The following is an 18,186-nucleotide window of genomic DNA, read 5'->3' as shown; positions in this document are numbered from 1 at the left end:
AGCCTTCTGGAATTACCCGTCTCTTCCCAGAGGGATGGGGAGAGGCGAGGGTTGGTTTGCCTTCTCTCCTCAGCTTAAAAAAAAAAAAAAAAAAAAAAAAAAAAAAAATTGGTGGAATTTTAGGGGAATTTCTTTGCGCTGAGTTATTTCCACGTTGCTGGCGTTTTGTTTTGTTCTCAGCGCTCGCGTCGGTGTCGAAGCCTTAGCCTAAAGATCTCGGCCGGGCGTGTCTGTGAGGAGAAGGGGCCGGAATCTCATGTGGGGACGGAGGGAGAGGAGACCACTGCAAATGGCAGGTTGCAGTGATGGGGATGAGGGGTGGCTGGGAGAGGGAAAGAACGTTCCGAAATATCCGCTAGCAGCTATGAAAGGTATGGAGGAGGGGACAGTGCCACGAGGAAGGAAGTCAGAGGAAGAGCGCACCTCACCACCATCCGTGCATAGCTGCCTTTCGAGCCCAAAGGCGGGAGCCTGTGCCGTCCTCCACGCACGGGCTAAGCGTGAATTATTTGCCAGGGACACAGCTGGATCGTGGCAGCCGGACGATATTTCTTGGGAACACGTGCGCGTGGTGTGAGATTTCAGATCAGCCCGACTTATTGCAGGAGGCTTTGCCCGCTGTACCTGCCGGAGCGCAGCAAGGTGTGCGAGCATTTGCTCTGCGTGGGGATGTTGTTCCCGAGCTCCTGCTGCTGCTCCTTTACAGCGAGCCCTGGCACTGCCCATTTGGAGAGCTTTCCCTCACCGCAGATATTGTTTAACCTTTCACATCTAAAGTATTTATTTGGTGTAAGAGAGAAGCCTGATAACAAGCTAAAAGCCGTGGCCAAATATCTATTTTGCTAAAGAATAGCGGGCAGATTGTTTCCAAGAACAACAATGCGTCTTTGATACACCCAGAACGAAAGCTGCTACTATAACTGGGTTACTCAAGAGTAGGTGACGGAAATCCGTTTGCTTCCTTACCAAAACAATTAGCCGCTCGGATTCCATGTTTTTCAGTCTAGTCTAGGATAAAAATATCATTGAGAATATTTTCAAAGAAGTTGAAACTTCGGCTTCGGGAAATACCGAATCTTTGGAATTGGTGTCTGAATTATTCCCTTAAAATTAATATAATAAGAGCGGAAAAAAAATGAATTATTTGAGGCGAGCTCTTTCTTCCCTTCAGCTCTTTGCTTTACAGCACGCCGCACTCCGGCGTGGAAGCTCCGGCCCAAAGACCATTCATTTAAAATCCGGGCGCAAATCACGTTTTACGTGTGTTTATTTAACCACGGCGGGACAGAGCGAGCACGGCCGCCAAACACGGCGTTGTTGGGAGCAGAGCCGCTGCCGGGGGAGTCCCCGCTTCTACACAACGCTGAACTTGGGGCCCAACGGGCTCGTCCCCCCAGTAGCGCCCGCGCGGAGCGAGCTGCGCGCCCGCGGAAGGCGGAGGCTGCCCCGGGGCAGTGCGATCCCCGGGAACAAAGGGGGGGAATACAGTCGATACATTCCATAACGTTTACATTTTCCCGCGATTTTTTTCTTAATTTTCCCTTAGAAGTGGTGACCTGGGCAAAGCACCCCGCTATCTAAAAGGCGCTGTTATAGACCTTTTAGAAAAACTAAGTCCAAGGCCGAGGTGAACTTCAGGTCACCGCGTCTAACAAATATGAAAATGTCGCCTGGTGAAGGGCACGCCTTGTTATTTAACAAAGACTGTCAATGTGTAAGATTAATAAGAAACAAAATGCACACGGTGTCACTTTTCGGTCACTTTGAAACTCGGGACAGCCTCGCATTCAAGAGGGGAAAGCTGGGGCTAAATATATTCAAAATGGTTCAAATCAAATTCAACCCAGCCTGCGGGTGCGATCCTTCCTCCTCCTGCCCTTCTCTGTGGTGGGTGCCCGGGCACGGCGAAAGGTTGTCTTCTATTATTATTATCATTGTTGTTGTTATTATTATTACTCTCCTCGTTCTTATCTTCTCTTTTGTAATCCGTACGGTTTAGCCGCGGGCGCGGAGGGGAACGCGGTGTTTGCATGCTTCTCGAGAGAAAGGGGATCCCCCTCACCCCCTCTTTGCGTACGCATGAAGCTTCTCTCCTCGGTGCACGGCAATTAACTCTCTTACTCTCAACTTAATTCCAGTGCAGTCCCCATCTCCTCCTCGGCCGGGAGCCCCCAGCTTCAACATCGCTGATTAAAGGCTCCTTCCGCAGCTAACAGAGCCCCTGGCTCCTCTGTAAAAATAAGGGACCCGGCCTATTTTCCCTCTCCTTTTCTTTCTTTGAGAGGTTAGGATGATGCTACAAGTTTGCAAAGGGAAGTACCAGGGAGGGAAAAAAAAAAAAAAGAAGGGAAAGAAAGAAAAAAAAAAAAGGGTTTCAGAGATTGTTTATTACAGCCATAAATCTTGCAGTAAAATGTCGAAACGGCCGTGTGCAAGATAACACTTGGTGGTCTTGGCTGGGTTCTTGTTTATGATAACAAAACCACAAAGACATGGAACAGGCCTTTTGGAGGTCCTGCCTCAGCACATATCCGCAGCCTGATAGAACCCCGCAGAAACAGGCTGAGCCCGGCACCTCGGGTCACCTTGCAGATTTACGGTCGCACACAGCACCGCATCCTTCTCCGTCCTACCCAGCGCCAGAGCCACACAGTAGAGAGGTGCAGCGAAACGAGTGATCTACGAGATCTAGTCGTGGTAAATAATAGGAAGCAGAACCCGCTCAGCTCGCCGGCACAAAGCTGAGCCTACAAATCGGGACAGTGGTTTTCGTTGCGTTTTCTCGTGCCTCGGGAGCACGGAGCCTGCTGTTCCGAGCTAGCCATAGAGCCTCCGGAATTGCCTTATGGCGAGGATAACGTTCCCGGCACCGCAGGGCAATGCATCTGGTGGCGGCCAGCAGGTATTTGTGCGTGCGTGCAGCTCTGCGCCGGGAACGTGCTTTGGGCTTTGGCAATCTTTTTCTTTCTTTCTTTTTTTCTTTCTCACTCTCTCTCTCTCCCCCCCCTTTTTTTTTTTTTTTTTTTTTTTTTTAAGGTAATGCAGGTGGAAGCTCTGATTTTCCAATCTGGGTTGCCGCGTTGTTGTTGTTATTTTTAATAAAGCAATCTCCTCGTTTCTGCCCAAAGTGTGCGGCTGCGTCTGTGTGCGTGTGTAACCGCATTTCCTCTCCACGCAAAGTAAATAGAGGAACTTATCTATTACTCCAGTTAAAGAGTTCCATAGATGTTCTGTTGGAAATGAGTAAGTAAATGTGTTTTAACTCTCTTTACAAATTAGCCATTCGATATGAGCAGGAAATGAGTGATTGTTTAGATAAGTAGTCCAGTATGCCCAAGTGCTGCAAATGTTCGAACATCTTACGATCCGCCTGCAATGTGCGTGTGTCCGTGTGTGTCAAATACAGATCGATACTCCGTGCGCCTACTTGGGTAGAATAGAGCTTCAAATGGAAGTACACGTTCCCATTATCTACAAAACGGCTAAAGACAATAATCTGAATTTCAAGCAGAGTAGCTGTTAATGTCCTATCTTTAGGAGGGCGAGATCTAAAACGCGTCGTACTTAAGCCTGATGTATTAGATGCATTTTCCCCACACCGGAGAGTGAGATTACCCACTCTGCAATTATATTCTCAAAGGATGCAGTAAACATTTCTGTGGGTATATACGCTCTCCTGTAAAGGGGGAAAAAAAAAAAATCGGATAAGTTTGCTTCTAACTTCCTATCTGCAAGAGTAGATGGCGTTCGATAGAATTTTTTCCCCTTAGAATAAGAGCGTAATTAGTTTAACCATCAAATTTCAATTACCTAAGGTCAGGGCGGGTGCCTCTTTTCCCTGTGAGCTGAAAATATCGTTAACAGTCTCAGTTCCAGCAACGCAGCAGTGGCCGGGTGCCCTTTCCCTCCCTCGCCAGGCGTTCTGCGAAGGCGACAAAGATTTCTCTTGGAACTGAGAGTTCAGAAATTGAGCCAGCACCAGGCAAGCGAAGAGACAGTCTTACATTCGTAGCTGGAAAACGCAGCTCTGCGGGGAGGGATGTTCGCAGAGAGCCCCGCGGCAGCCGGTAGGAAGCGTTTATAGCACTGCGCCGCTCTCCCTCTCCTCCCCGTTATTCCCAGCTCCCCGTGTCCCCCGCACCCCACAGTACACGGAGGGGCTCCCCTCGGCCTTCCCGCGACGTCCGCGCTAACTTTGGGATTTGCTCCTCCGGCAAGCAGGCTGCAGGGGGACGGGAGCTGCCGGCTCTCGGCTCGGGGAGAGGTCGCAGAGAAGGGAGGGGGTGAGGCGACCTCCACCCCGCAGCCCCGATGGAAGGTGTTGGGTGATGGGTGCGTGGAGAGCTATTGTGCAACTCCCCGCTCAGCGCCTGCCTCCCTTTTCGGGCTGCGCTCTGCTTCCCCTGCCCGCTTTCTGACACGAAAGGAAAAAAAAAAAAAAAAAAAGAAAAGAAAAAAAAAAAAAAACGACTAGTGTGAGGACTGTCAGTTCTGGATTAGTTTTATCTCTCTTGACACCGCGAGTGCCGGTCGCAGCCCGGGCGAGAGGAGGCGGCGATGCCGTTGAGCAGCGGGCACCGGGCGCGGCGAGGCCCGGGGAGGAGGCGCCGGGAGCGGCCCCGCAGTGGGGCCGTGGGCGCGGAGGTGCCCTACGGCCGCTCTCCGTCCTTCCATTTCCTGATCCGGGGTCCGCGGCCCCGCGCGGTAATTGGCGCTGGCGGTCAGGTGGTGATGGTGTGTCGGGGTGCGTGCGTGTGTGTGTGTGTGTGTGCGCGTTGTGCGCGCTCCAGGGGTGGGAAGAGAGGAAGGGAGGGGAGTGCGGCGGGGAGGGGGAAGCCGGAGGCCCAAACTTTGGCAGCGGCGAGCACTTGACAGCGGCGGGAGGGGGAGAGGGAGGGAGTGGAAGGAGGGGGGGTGGGGGGGGAAGGGGAGGGGCCTCGCCGAGCCCAGAAAAACGACAACGCGAGAAAAATTAGTATTTTTGCACTTCACAAATTAATGACCATGAGTTCGTTTTTGATAAACTCCAACTACATCGAGCCCAAATTCCCTCCCTGCGAGGAGTACACGCAGCACAGCGGCAGCGCCGGCAGCTCCGCCAGCTACCACCCGCACCACCCGCACCCGCACGCCCCACCACCGCCGCCGCCGCCGCCGCCGCCGCACCTGCACGCCGCGCACCCGGGTCCCGCTCTGCCCGAGTACTTCCCGCGGCCCCGCCGGGAACCCGGCTACCAGGCTCCCGCCGCGCCGCCGGGGCCGCCGGGGCCGCCTCCCGAGGCGCTGTACCCGGCGCAGGCACCCTCTTATCCCCAGGCGCCCTACAGCTACAGCAGCGCCGGCAGCGCAGCCCCGGGCCCCGAGCAGCCGCCCCCGGGCGCCTCTCCGCCGCCGCCGCCGCCCTCCAAGGGCCACCCCGGGCCGACCCAGCCCCTGCTCCCCGGCCATGCCCTGCAGCGCCGCTGCGAAGCGGCCCCCGCCGCCGGGGCCGGCACCGGGCCGGGCTGCGCGTTGCTGCCCGACAAGAGCCTGCCCGGGCTGAAGGGGAAGGAGCCGGTGGTGTACCCCTGGATGAAGAAGATCCACGTGAGCACGGGTGAGTCGCCCGGGGCAGGGGGAGGCCGGGATGCGCCTGCAAGGAGGGAAGGGGGGGAGGGAGCTGCTGGGGCCGGGATGGGTCGGTGCGTGTGTGGCTTTTTTTTTTTTCCTCCCTCCGCGTTTCCTAATTAAAAAAAAAAAAAAAAAAAAAAAAAAAAAAAAAAAAAAAAAGTGAGAAACCTTTTGTATCCGGGGTCCTTTATCAAAAGATTTACGAGACGCCAAACTGTTAGGGCAGTAATTATAGCCCCCATAAATTTAATTGCCCTTCAGTGGCTCTGGGCCATGTGTCTTTGAAGCTTTTCTTCTAACCCAAATGCCCATCACCATTTTTTATTGCTCCTCGATTGTCCCCGCTGCCGATAGGCTGCGAAACAATTTTTCTTGCCGTTATGTATCTGATTTGAACCCGGTGTCAAGTTATCCTCTAATGACGATGTTCCATCGCTCCCTCCCTTCTCTCCTCTCCGCGTGGCCGTGGGTGCACGTTCAGTCAACCCCAACTACAGCGGCGGGGAGCCCAAGCGGTCCCGCACCGCCTACACCCGACAGCAGGTCCTGGAGCTGGAGAAGGAGTTCCACTTCAACCGCTACCTGACCAGGAGGCGACGCATCGAGATCGCGCACACCCTGTGCCTCTCCGAGCGCCAGGTCAAGATCTGGTTCCAGAACCGGCGCATGAAGTGGAAGAAGGACCACAAGCTGCCCAACACCAAGATGCGCTCCTCCAACCAGCCCTCGCTCGGCCAGCAGCAGGCCAAGGCACAGACACAGGGCCACCCCCGCCCGCTCGACGGGGCTGCGCCCAACGCGGCCGCGCTATAAGGGGGTTATCTTTTTTTGTGGTTTTTTTTTGTTCTTTTTTTTTTTTTTTTAATATATAGATCTCTATTTACCTATCTATTGGGGTTGTGCGGCCACCCGCACTGGCGGCTGGCCCTTGGGACCACGCAACTGTGTAAAACAAAGCAGGAGCAGGGAAGGAGGACGAGACGTGCCCAGGGACGGGCACACGTTGAAACCAAAACCCGGACGATTGCCTACATTGTATATAGATAATTGTTCCATGCCCATCATTTTTTTTCTATTTATGGAAACCCTCTCTTGCCCTCGCTGTAAGAGTGCTGGATGCTGTCACGGACGAATTCTCTGTACCTATGACGGACTCTTTTTTTTTTTTTTTTAATTTTAAATAGAGAACACTTTACAAAATAAAAGACGGTTCAAACAAAGCCAGGAGCTCGGGGGACGCCCGCCCGAGGCAGTGACTCGAGTGGCGTGGGACGAGCGTGGCCGTGAGGGGCGAACACGGACCCACGAGGCACAGAGCGGACACGTTCACCTCGGGTTAGAAACTTATGGGAAGCGTCCCCTCCCGCCGTGTTGGTGTACCGGCGCTAACTTAGCTGGGTTTCGGTGTAGCCCCGCAGTAGCTGTGATATGAGTTTTTCTCCACATTCCCAATTGCATTTATTTAAAAAGAAAAAAGAAAAAAAAGAAAAAAAAAAAAAAAAAAAAAGCTATAAAGGCTGTGGCTGTCTTCATATTTGGCACCGTCTAAATCGTTTGGGTCCATGTACAATTTGTGGATTTTTGGTGTAATGTATACAGTGCCAGATGCTGGTAATAAAGATTATTCTGTACAAAAGAATTAAACGCTTGAAACACACACGCGTCCACTCCATGCTGTTTCGTGCACCTTGTACTCCGCTGCTCTCGGCACCAGGAGTGGAAAACAATGGCCTAACGTGTTGGTGTAACTTAGGATTCGTTTTGTCAATACGGTTATGGTTGCTTAAATGTAGTGCAAAGCGTCCCCCGTCCCAGCTGCCGTCTGCGAGGAGAGCGCTGGGGGACGGGGAAAGCTGTCTGTACCGCACAGCGAGCCGGGTTCTTTGTAGAACTCGAGGCAGAACCGACCTGGTCCATCGCAGGGCTCTGGGCTCGTGTGCACCGCGCTACAGAGGGACTGAGCTGCTGCTGGGAGCCAATGAGCTCCCATGGCGGATTGTGCTGGAGGAGAAGTCCCACATGCTCGCCACGATAACACTGTAAATCTGTAGCCGGCCGTGATTTATTCGTCCGTTTTCTTCCTATTGTGATTCCTCAACTGGCAGCACTTCTGAAGGGAAATACATGGGCGGTAACCTAAAGTTACTCTAGCTGCCTCCTTCTCTTCCTTTCCCTTCCTTTCTCTTCCTTTCTCTTCCTCTCTTCCTTTCTCCCTTCCTTTCTTCCTTTCTTCCTTTCTTCCTTTCTTCCTTTCTTCCTTTCTTCCTTTCTTTCTTTCTTTCCTTCTTTCCTTCTTCTTTCCTTCTTTCTTCATTTTAAAGACAGTTTCGAACTGTATTGAGAGAGCTTTACCAGTGACACGAAAACAGGGCACAGCTCAGATGTTTATCTGACCGAGGTTCTTCACGACGAGGACAAAATGGGGTGCGAGGGGAGGTGGCTCCTCGCTGCCCCCGAAGGCTTTCTCAGCCCGAGAGATGGTAGCACAGGTCTGGAAAGGAACTCCAGTGCTGTACCTCTCCCAGAGAAGGGCTGGAGGCCGGGCCTCAGATACTTACCACATCCATCCAACAGGGATTTGGGATCCCACCGTCAGAGGCCGGTGCCCATCGGCCCGGGGGTGCAACCGGTGGGACCCTGCAAGCATTGCTGCCGGCCCGAGGAGCGCGGAGCGCCTCGGTAAGAAATGTAACGTTTCACTGGCGGGAGTATGCTCAGCACAGCAGATACGGAGTTGTAAACACGCTGAGCAAACACTGCTGACTCCGAGCCTGGCCAACGAGCAGGCCCCGGGAGCGCTCCCACTCAGTGCTGTGTGCTGAGCCCCACGTCGCAGCCGCCTCCTCCTAGAGGGAGAGGGATACAGCTGGAAGCGGGCAGCCGCTATCTGCGGGCGTGCAGCTCCTCGTTTTGTTTATTGCTCGAATCCCTTCGCGTATCTCGAGCCAAAATTAGCACAAGCGAGCACAATTCCAGCTGAAACGTATTAACTGGCAGCGCGGGGTTGCTTTGGTGTGCAGCCTGTGCATATAAACCTGGTTTGTCCCACTGAAAAGAGAAATGAAATCACGCTGCAAATAGCATTTTTAGAGAGAACCATTAATCACCTCCTACAATAAATACTTCTTTGTAATTCAACAGCGGTTCTGAAAGGCATTCTCTTGGAAAAGTCTGTGAAGACGCAAAGGATTTTCCTGGAAAGAAAAAAAAAAAAAAAAAAAAAAAAGAGTGGTCATGTGTAAAGACACCGCATCTCGGCTGTCTGCTAAAAACATGCACACTCTGTCGGTGGAGATAGAGCGGCGGACTGCAAAATGCCCCACGGCCGATTTTCGTCGTTTAAGGTAAATCTTCCTTTTTCTCCCTTCCCCCCCCCGGTCCTCTGGGAGCTGCGCGATGCTGCCGGGCCGGGAGCGCTCCGCTCCCGCTTCCATCCCACCCGGCTTACAATAACTTCCAAAATTACGTCGTCCGCCTTAAATTCTCGCATTGTGCTCCCTTTGCTAGGGCAACCAGGAGTTCACAGAGAGGACAAATTTTCTATCCCATTAATTGTTTTTTTTAGAGGAGCAGACTGACCCTTCAAACCCTTGACCTTTAAAGACAGTATTCTTTCTAAGCCGGAGCTCGGACCGCAATGTCTCTTTCTTTCCCTCCCTCTCCCTCGCTCTCCCCTGTCTCTCACACACGTATTTATCTGCTCTCACCACAAAGGCGAGAGCGGCCCAAAACGCCGCAAGTGGAAGTTTGTCAATATCTCAAAGAAAGACAAAATCACCTCGGAGTCAATTTAATGGCCGCAGGGAACACCACGCCGTTAACCCCGCTCCCCACCTCCCCTCCACCCACCAAGAAAAATGGGAGTTTGCCAAGGTCTCCTTCCCCATTCTCCCGCAATCTCTGCTATACCTGGTGTTTTATTACAGGGGGAACTCGGCTGTGACAAGCGCCTCGTGGTATTTAATAACTAGAGCCATTCTGCGTTGGAGGATTACTCAATCCTGTGATTTTTTTTTTTTTTTTAACAATATATTTTTTTCAGGGTGCTGTCGTCCAACGGACCGTTTTTCGGTGTTAATAACAGTGCAGGGATGGGGGGAGCCCTCACACAGGCAGAGGTTTGACAGAGAGATCTCGGCCCCCCTCCCTCCCCCCCGGGGCCACGCACCGGGGCCCTATCCGGGCAGCTCTGTCCCTCCGCTGCCCCCACAGTTCCCCTTAACCCCTCGGGCAAGAGAGGGCGCGGGCCGGGACCGCAACCTCCCGGGAGCGGCGCTCCACACGGAGGTCTCCCGGGGCCATCCCCTCGGGCTAACCCGGCCCACGCTGGTCCGAGGTCCGGGACTCCCATCGTGGGTAGGGGGAGCTCCACCATCCCCCCCCACCTCAACCCCCGCCGCGCCCAGGAGCCTTCCTGGCCCCGCCCGGGACCGTGCGAAGGGAGATGGTCCCTCGTTGGAAGGTAGCCGGGGGACTTCGGGGGGGGACGACACCCCCCACAGTACTCCCATTGCCAGCAGCATCCAGCCCCCCATCCCCCCCACACTACTGCACACTGCCCCACGCACCGAGGCTCTGGGATCGGCTGGCTGCTGTGTGTGTGTGTTTGGGGGGGTGCTGCGGGGCTGCTCCGTCCCGCCAAGGAGCGGGACGAGCCCATATTATTCATGTCCCAGCGCTCTACCTAGAAACTGAGGAGCTGTCAAAGGCAGCAGAGATAGGGGACCGCGTACAGGATCCCTGCGCTCGCAGATAAAGGTGTTGCGTCTGTTCTGGGGGAGATATTGAAATTTTAATCTTTAGGGTCACGTGACTCATTAAATAATTAATGCAGATAGTCAGGAATGGATCTGTGGCCGTCAGTCCTCACTAGGAGTGATTCTCTCACAAGTGAAACTCAACTCCTTATTACTGGAGTTTGTTTTTCTTTCTTTCTTTCTTTTTTTTTTTTTTCTTCAATTTTTTTTTCCTTTTCCCTTTAAAAAAACCCACCTGATTTATCTTGAAAGATTCTAAACTCCTTAAGCAAGCAGTAGGGTCTGTGTTGGTAAGTAGGGAGTGCGTCTTTCTAGCTTGATGACTTTAATTGTTTGTGCTTGCTTTGTCTGCTGAGCCTTTGCTTAACAAGTTTAATATTTAGAAATGTTGAATCTTTGTTTTCTCTGCCTTGTGGTCACATTACGGCGTTTGGTGATTAAGCTCTACCGAGGCGAACACATTTGATAATGTTCTAATTCACACAGCGGAGGGCTGGGTGCCACCGTGCAGGAGGACCTGCTTTGTTCCATTTTCCCGGCGCTAATAAATCACAGGCTCCTAATGCGGGGCCAAAAAAGAGATGGAGAGGCGGCGAGCATTGTAAAGGAAAAGTCACGGGCGAATTTCTCTATGACTCATTAGTCTGAACGATTTATGTAGGAACTTAAAGTGGCGCAATGAATATTAGAGTTTGGGATAACAACAAATTAAAAAAAAAAATGTCGTAGCGTTTGTAAAGTGCTTTATTGCTACTTAGCAACTCTTTCAAGAGGAAGCGTAGTTTAAAGGGCCGTGGCAGCGTAATATATGGCGGTGTGACTTAATAGCTCCAAAATAAATAACAGAAACTCGTTGGCACCGTTTGCAGATACACACTCCATATTTAACACGAGTGGGGCAGCCCGGTCCCGGCTCTCTTGATCGATGCTGATGGCCGCTCGTGGCGCGGCTGTCGATGAGGGGTCGGGGCAGGGAGGTGCGGGCTGAGCCCGCGGTGCGGGGCGCCTCCGAGAGGGGCGGCTGGAGCGCCGGGGGCAGCGCGGCACGGATGGCGGCGGAACTCGCCGAGTCCTTCGGTGTTTGCCAGGAGATTGTAGCAGTCAGCGCTCTGAAATTTATGAGACGGCAATAAACAGCTTAGGAGGCTATTATTGCATGATTTTATGTAGGCTGGAGTTCAACACCAAATTTAAAATTATTAGAGTAATTATGGGACTACTAAATTACCAACGCGAAGTATCTGCTGGAAAAGTTCTCCCAAGACAGACTTAATATTTCCAGGGCTCAGAAGACGTTCTTCTACGAGAACTGTGTTATTTAATTATTAGCATTTACATTTACTGACAATTTTCAGACGCGTTAGACGGCTTTTATTAGCGAGAATGAATAGAGGGGGCACGTTATTACATCTGACAAATTCATACGTAAACGTGATTCAGTAAGTGGCACCCGAATAATCTGACTATTGTCTCTTTGGATTGTGCAATACTGTTTATTTTAGGGGGGAGAGAGGCCGTCCAGTTTTCTCCCCCCGTCTGTTGGCTTTCAGTGTTCTCGCGTTGTTCTTTTTTTTTTCTTTCTTTTTTTTTCTTTTTTTTTTTTCCCCTCTTAAGCCTTTCGGGCCCGATGCTGCTTCGGCGAAGTCAATTATCAGGCTCTTCCTGCGCTACTGGGGCCAGGATCGGGCCCCGCTCCCTGTTTGAATGAGAGCCCAACCACAATACTCTCCGTATTGAAACTGGAACTCGTTCCGCGTTTTATTCAACAGAGATGAACACCACTGGTTGTGTTTAATGTCTGTTCTTGATTAAATGATCCTAAACAAAGGTTTCCCAGAGGAAAATAAAGCAGACATTCATGTAACAAGAGTTTGGAATGACAATATTTCCAAACACTTGGAGACAGAAGGCATAGCTGTCTACTGGAGGGGGGGGGGGGGGGGGGGGGGAGAAAAAAAGAGTCCCACGCTTTTATTTCTCAGCTAGCAGCGCTCCTCGCCCCGCCGGAGAGTTGCGGGGCCGTCCCGGCACAGCCCACCCCGCCCGCGGGCGGCCGAGCGCCGGCCCCGCTGCCCCCGTTAAGGCGTTGTTTGTCGCTTGTTTGCAGAGCGCCCGGCGCCCCGAAAAGCCCCGCTCCGGGCGGCGGCAGCGCTCCGGCCCCGGCCTCGGCGGCGGAACGAGGTAAGAGTCGGGACCGGCCATGTGCCGGCCTCGTACCTGAGAGGGGTGGTGAGAAATATTTAACCGAGCAGGGGGTTCGGTGGCTCGTCTCTATTCATCTTCCGCCGCTGCGAATGCGCGTGTCCGGGCAGACAAAGCGACGTGCGGGACCCGAGTGCTCAGGCATATAAAGGCGCCGGGAACAGGAAGGATGCGAAGTCGGCTGAGGAGCCAAAGAGCTTGAGGATTTCTTCGTCTGTTCTGAGCTCCTTTCAAAATCGAAGGCGTAAGGGAGACAGGGAGATAGCGGCAGCACGGAGGAGCTGAGCTCTTATCGCTGCCGGTCTGTCGGCGGCTCCTGGAGGGGCCGTGCGGCGATGCCCTGCCACGGGACACGGCTGTGCGTGGATGCTCACACCGCCAATAAGCTCAGGTAGCTGCCCGGCCCGGCCCGCCTCGCCCCGGCCGTGGGCTGATGCGGTTGGTGCCCGAGCCCTGGTGCTCTGGCAGGGGCCGGCGGTGCTTTCCGTAGTCATCGTGTTCCCCTGCCAGCCGCAGAGAAGGGAGGATTAGAGAGAATTAGCGTAAATTCCTGCTAGATTTACCTGCTTATTTTTGGACGCTGATGTACAATTAGTGTATTTTACAACCTTTTAAAAGCGGTCATAAATTACAGGAATACAAGGGCTCTTTGTGTCGGTTTAATGAGCTGCTTAAATCGTAACTACAGAAAAGTGCTGCGAACGTCCACTCATGGAAATTTAAAAGCGAAAACACGGTGAGAGGGAACCTTCCTCCTGTGGCACCCGCAGCATTTCGTGCGGAGATATTTGGGATTCCTAAAGTGCCCCGGCGCTCAGCCTCAGCTGCCTCTCGGGGGGCAGCTTCCATCAGGGCACAGGCGCTAGCTCTGCTCTTTTTATCTGCTTCGAAGTGATCAAAGGGCGACTTTATCTCGATCAGCCTCGCAGATGTAGGTAAACAGCTCCGCATCCCAGCAGATCCCAACTCTTTCGAGGAAGCGAGGAAATAAATACTCGTGTAGTGCGGCGATTTCCATGTCCTCTCCACATGGGAGTGACAACCTGACCTCTTAACGACTGCCATAAACGTAAACATGAAAGACGGCAGAAATTCGAAATTTATTTGTACTGAAGGTAACTTTAAATCACATTAATGCTAGGAGCGTTTATTGGTGCCAGAGCTGGCAAAAGGGTTTCTCATAACGAGTGCACGTTACGAACTCAGATCTGTTTGTTGTTACCGAGGCTGGAATTTCAGCCCAACTCGGAGCCATGTGTATAAAGCACAGAAAAATCAGCAGCAGACTCACTGAGAAACGCCACGTTTTCTTTTTTTTTTTTCCTTTTTTTTTTTTTTTTTTCCTCTCCCAGAAACAATGTTTCAGGTCTCCAAATCATCGAGGTCATAAAACACAGCGTTGAATGTCCAGGAACAGGAACAAAGTAATATATGGGATGCCGGAGGAAATCTAGCGTCTGCTACTTACACGGTCCTTTGAATTCATGTTTGTAAACCCGTGATCATAAGTAGTGGAGCAAAGAAAACCTCCAAATTCGGCGGGGGGAATCATTTTCAGCTGCCACCCAGGACAGTGTACAGCAGGGAGGACTCCCCCTCAGCCCTCTCGAAGCACAGTCAAGGAGTTACTTTTCTCAAGAATTAATTAGTTTCCCCACTGCAGACACGAAGTTAATTGTTAAACAGTAGTTTTAGCATTAACTTGACCATTAATACTAATAAAGATGTTCATAGAAACGGGGTTTTGAAGCCAGTGGCCGTAGCTAGCGTTAAGGCATTTAAGCTGACTTATGATTGTGATTTATTGCTTTTGTAGTTTCTATTTGCTCAGGACTGCAACTTCTAAAGCCATCTTTCTGCTTTTGACGCAAAGCAGTCGATAACTTTTTACAACGGCCCCTAGAAAGACTTGCTCTGCTTTTTTCAACATCTGCTCCATTCCCCATTAATTTCGGCCTCATTGTTGCAGGGGAACTTCTCCCTGTGTTTCTTTGATGGGACCTAAACACGCTGTATTCAAAAGAGCCGTGAATCCGCCCCGTCCAGTAAATCTCAGCCTTGGTTTGCGTTTAGGACGAGGGCTACGGAGTGCCCTATGGAGTCCCACGTCGTGCTGCTAACTGCTGCCTCGTCGTGTGTGGATAATGTTCTCCTCTCTCTTTCAGAGGTGTTATCATTTTTTATTCCAGTTCCTAGTGAGGGATAATGTATGTGTGCCCTGTCACGAGCTTAGCGACTTCCCTATGAAAAATTGCAAATTCTTCCTCTGCTGTAATGTCACGCTGACTTTGCTGCACTGTCCACTCATATACGCTGTTACTGATGGGTTTAAATTCCAGTGGCCCACTTCTACAGCCCAAGCGAGAGTAGGAAGGCATGCCCCCAGCAGTAAAAATCGCCTTCCAAAAGAAATCCCCTTCCTTTCAGCTCAGTGGAGTGCAGGTGAAACGCTAAGGGGGGATATGCAGTTGGCTGAAAGTTTTCTTCGAGCCCGTGGGGGTGGTGGAAAGGTTTAGGCAAAGTTATTCACATCACAGCGCATAATGCTGGAGTCACAGGACGCGGTCAGGAACACGTTAAAAGCGCGATCCGTCCCATTCTCTGCGACTCCTTACAGAAAAGTTGGGTGAGATCAGGGCTTCTTTTGTTTGTTTAGCTTATTCTGTCAATAGCAGAAGTTAAACTGCCTTGCAGAGAAGATGTGATGTGTTCACACACAGGCGAGGCTGGCTCGCTGGGCAGGCTCGGGGGCCGAATAGAGCTTCTTCTTCTTTTTAGTTTCTCTCTTTTTTTTTTTCTTTTCCCCCTCAGGCAGACAGCTCCCCCTCCCCAATTTTTTTTTTTTTTTTCATCGTTAGAAACCTATAATTTTGTGCATCACTCAAAGTAGCTGTATAGGAAATGCGTAAGCACAGGTTTAACAGCGAGGTCCCAAAAGGTTTTGCAAAATTCAGAGGCACGCCAGTGAAGGAAGGTGTGTGCTCCATAGTGTGGTACAAGGACAAAAATCAACTAGCCTCTTAGAAGAGACCCTTTTTTGCCTTTGTCAGGTAATTATAGGTCTTTTTAGTTTCTGTAGGAGCCCCGATGTAGCGTGTGGGAGGCAGCAAGCCCTGCACAATGGAGGGCCGGGGAGGGGGGGAGGCCGGGAATCGTCCCGTGTAGAAGGGAGATGAAAAGAATGGCGTTGAGATTTGGGCTTTCTTCGGGTCTTGAAGAGAACGTGCGACGTGGGGCAGCGCGGTGGCCCTGGGAGCAAATGCCGGTTAATTAGGCTCAGTATCAGGGTGCGGTGCGATCCTACGGAGCAAGAAGGATTCCTCCGACTTTCCGATGGGCTTTGTATAAAGAAATGCTGGTGTGGGATGAAAGAGACTCGAACCGATCCCCCCCTCCCCCCTCCCCAAGGCAACGCTGGCTCTTGATTGATTTTTTTTAAATTTTTTTTTTTAAATTTTATTTTATTGTTGTTCCATCCCTTTAAACTCTCCTCTAACGTACCAGGCTAAGGCTCTAAAAAGCCACGGCTCGCTCTCAGAAACCCCGCTCCTTCAGTGATTCCCTATTTCAAATAAAAGGATTTAAGTTGACGTATGACCACGTGAGCACATAATACAGCGCATTATTGTGGCATTTGGAGTGGAGACCCGGTCTGGCTCCGTCTGCGATTACGCTTTTCCAGTTTCTGTTCAGAGCGAGCACTGCTTTCTATTTTTTTTTTTTTTTTCCTGCCCCCATCACCGTCCCCTCAAGAGCTGGCCATTCCGCTGACAGCTTTCGTTCCTTATGGAAAGCTTATTGTCGAGCCGAGAGGACGAAATGCTTCGTTAGAAAGGATGGATTTTATTTTAAGGTATTTCCGTTGATTGTTCATTTATGTGGTGAGTTATTGCTGTTCGAGGCAAAGGTCAGTAGAAAAGGCTGAAGTGAGTGCGTGTGTGTGCGTGCGTGTGTGTGCACCGGGGCCGGGCTGCTTCCCTCTTTGTTTCAATTTGCTGCGGTAAATATTCCGCTCTCCCCTCGCAGCGAGCGGAGCTGCTTTATTTATTTTTCTCCATAGAGATCCCACACTGCTGCTGATGGCCAGCTGCCTCCGCTCCGGCCCCCCGATTGCCATCTTATCGTTATTTATGGCCGGCGGGAGACGGGAAGCCTCCTTTTAGCGTTTTGTGGCATTTTGATGATGATGACGATTTTTATTATTATGATTTTAATTCAAATACATTTTTCATTTCGGTCGGTGCGTTTGTTTACTTATGTATTTGCGGGGGTCGGGGGCCGGGGAGGGGGTGGGGATGCACCCGGGTTGGGGTCGCGCTCGGTGTGCGATGGAGGTTGTTTTATGCGGGTTTGTTCGGCCGATGCCGAGCTGGAAATCGATGAGCATGCGATTGTACTGCCATTTTATTTATGATGCTTCGGTGGTGTTTTGCTTGCCGTGCACGGAGGGCTGCGCGGGTGCTCAGCTCTGTGGCGAGGGTTCCCCTTCCCGAAGGAGCCGAGGCTCCTCTTTGCTTCTCCTCGGTGAGGAGGAGCTGAGCCGAGAGGCAGCCGCGTCTTCCAGCAATAAGCAGCCTTGGAAGTGCGGTGGGGTTTTGTTTAATTTGATTTTGTTTGGGTTTTGATTTTTTTTTTTCCTCTGGAAAGCTGGAGAATAACGGGGGTAAGAGTGGAAATCAGCTTCTAGGTGAACATATCTCTGGTCATTAATTCATATCCTTGCAGTCTTTTCCATAAATGCGTACATACCGTATGTATAAATATGTGTATATACGGATAAATGTGTCTGTGTAGCCACATTATAAGGAAAGAACTTAAAGAGGAGGGCAAAATGTTACATAAAGTGACACTGCCCCGGCGGGTCTCTGCTCTGGGAAAGGTCACAGCTCCGTGGCTCTGTCCTCCAATTTGGTCAGCGCCTATTTCTGCGGTACCAATTTGTCCCCAGTTCCCGGTGTTTCGTGACACTTCTTCTAGGGGTCAGAAAGAGGGAAAAAGACAGAAAAGCGAAGGACGAGATAGAAAACGAGTTGAAAACAAACAGCAAAAAGAAGGCTGTTTCCGCGTGAACCTATTCGCGGCCGTTCTGCGGAGACCTCGGGGGCAGAGATGTTTAGTGCTTCTTTCTCGACTTCTCGCTTTTAAGCGGCTCTCAGAACACATCTGACCGAAACAACTGCTATTTCCCCTCTCGTCGTGCTGAACCAAATCCTGTGTCCCTCTCACACCGGGCAGGATTGCTGCTCCGCTCAACAGCGTATCTAAAAGCCAAGGTTAGCTTTGCCGTACTTTGAAATGGGCCAAAACGCGCCTCGAAAATAAAGTGTAAGCTTTAATTGCGGCTCCATTACTTGGCAGCGTTTCCTCTGATTTATGACCCAGCTCGGATGCATGCTGACCCAGTTAAACACTCATAAATAACACGGTCCTGCTCCGGAGCAAAAGAAAGGAGAGTTCTGTAGAGAGGGCTATCTCGGCGGCTTGGGTAAATAGCCTCGCTCTGCTGAGCAAAGAACGAACTGTTCGCGGCAATTTAGAGGATATAAAGAACGATTGGGGTTTACCACGGCTTCTCTCACTGCTCTCTTGCCCAGTCCCTCTAATATTCCCTCCTAAA

General features: G+C 51.4%; 2 protein-coding genes across 6 annotated transcripts in view; both read left to right on the top strand.

Moving 5' to 3' along the window:
- Window positions 1-18,186, top strand: part of HOXA3 (homeobox A3) — a 44,275-nt gene that overhangs the window by 17,583 nt on the left and 8,506 nt on the right. Inside the window, exons 3-4 of one of the 5 annotated variants that reach the window (XM_048950536.1) lie at window positions 8,752-8,954; window positions 12,475-12,548. The exons of 1 other annotated variant lie outside the window; for it this stretch is intronic. The gene's annotated coding sequence lies outside the window, so the exon portion shown is untranslated. Of the gene's footprint in view, window positions 1-8,184; window positions 8,290-8,751; window positions 8,955-12,474; window positions 12,549-16,022; window positions 16,423-18,186 lie in introns of those variants that run through there. 3 more of the 5 variants (XM_048950535.1, XM_048950533.1, XM_048950537.1) reach the window with 3 other exon arrangements.
- HOXA4 (homeobox A4) lies at window positions 4,945-6,791 on the top strand. Its single transcript, XM_048950540.1, has 2 exons — window positions 4,945-5,596; window positions 6,092-6,791. The coding sequence occupies exons 1-2, from the start codon at window positions 4,999-5,001 to the stop codon at window positions 6,421-6,423; spliced, it is 930 nt and encodes a 309-aa protein (XP_048806497.1). The 5' UTR covers window positions 4,945-4,998; the 3' UTR covers window positions 6,424-6,791.

The sequence above is a fragment of the Lagopus muta genome, chromosome 7 (assembly GCF_023343835.1).
Source record: "Lagopus muta isolate bLagMut1 chromosome 7, bLagMut1 primary, whole genome shotgun sequence".
Lineage (NCBI taxonomy): Eukaryota > Metazoa > Chordata > Aves > Galliformes > Phasianidae > Lagopus > Lagopus muta.
This window is presented reverse-complemented; position numbering and strand designations above follow the sequence as displayed.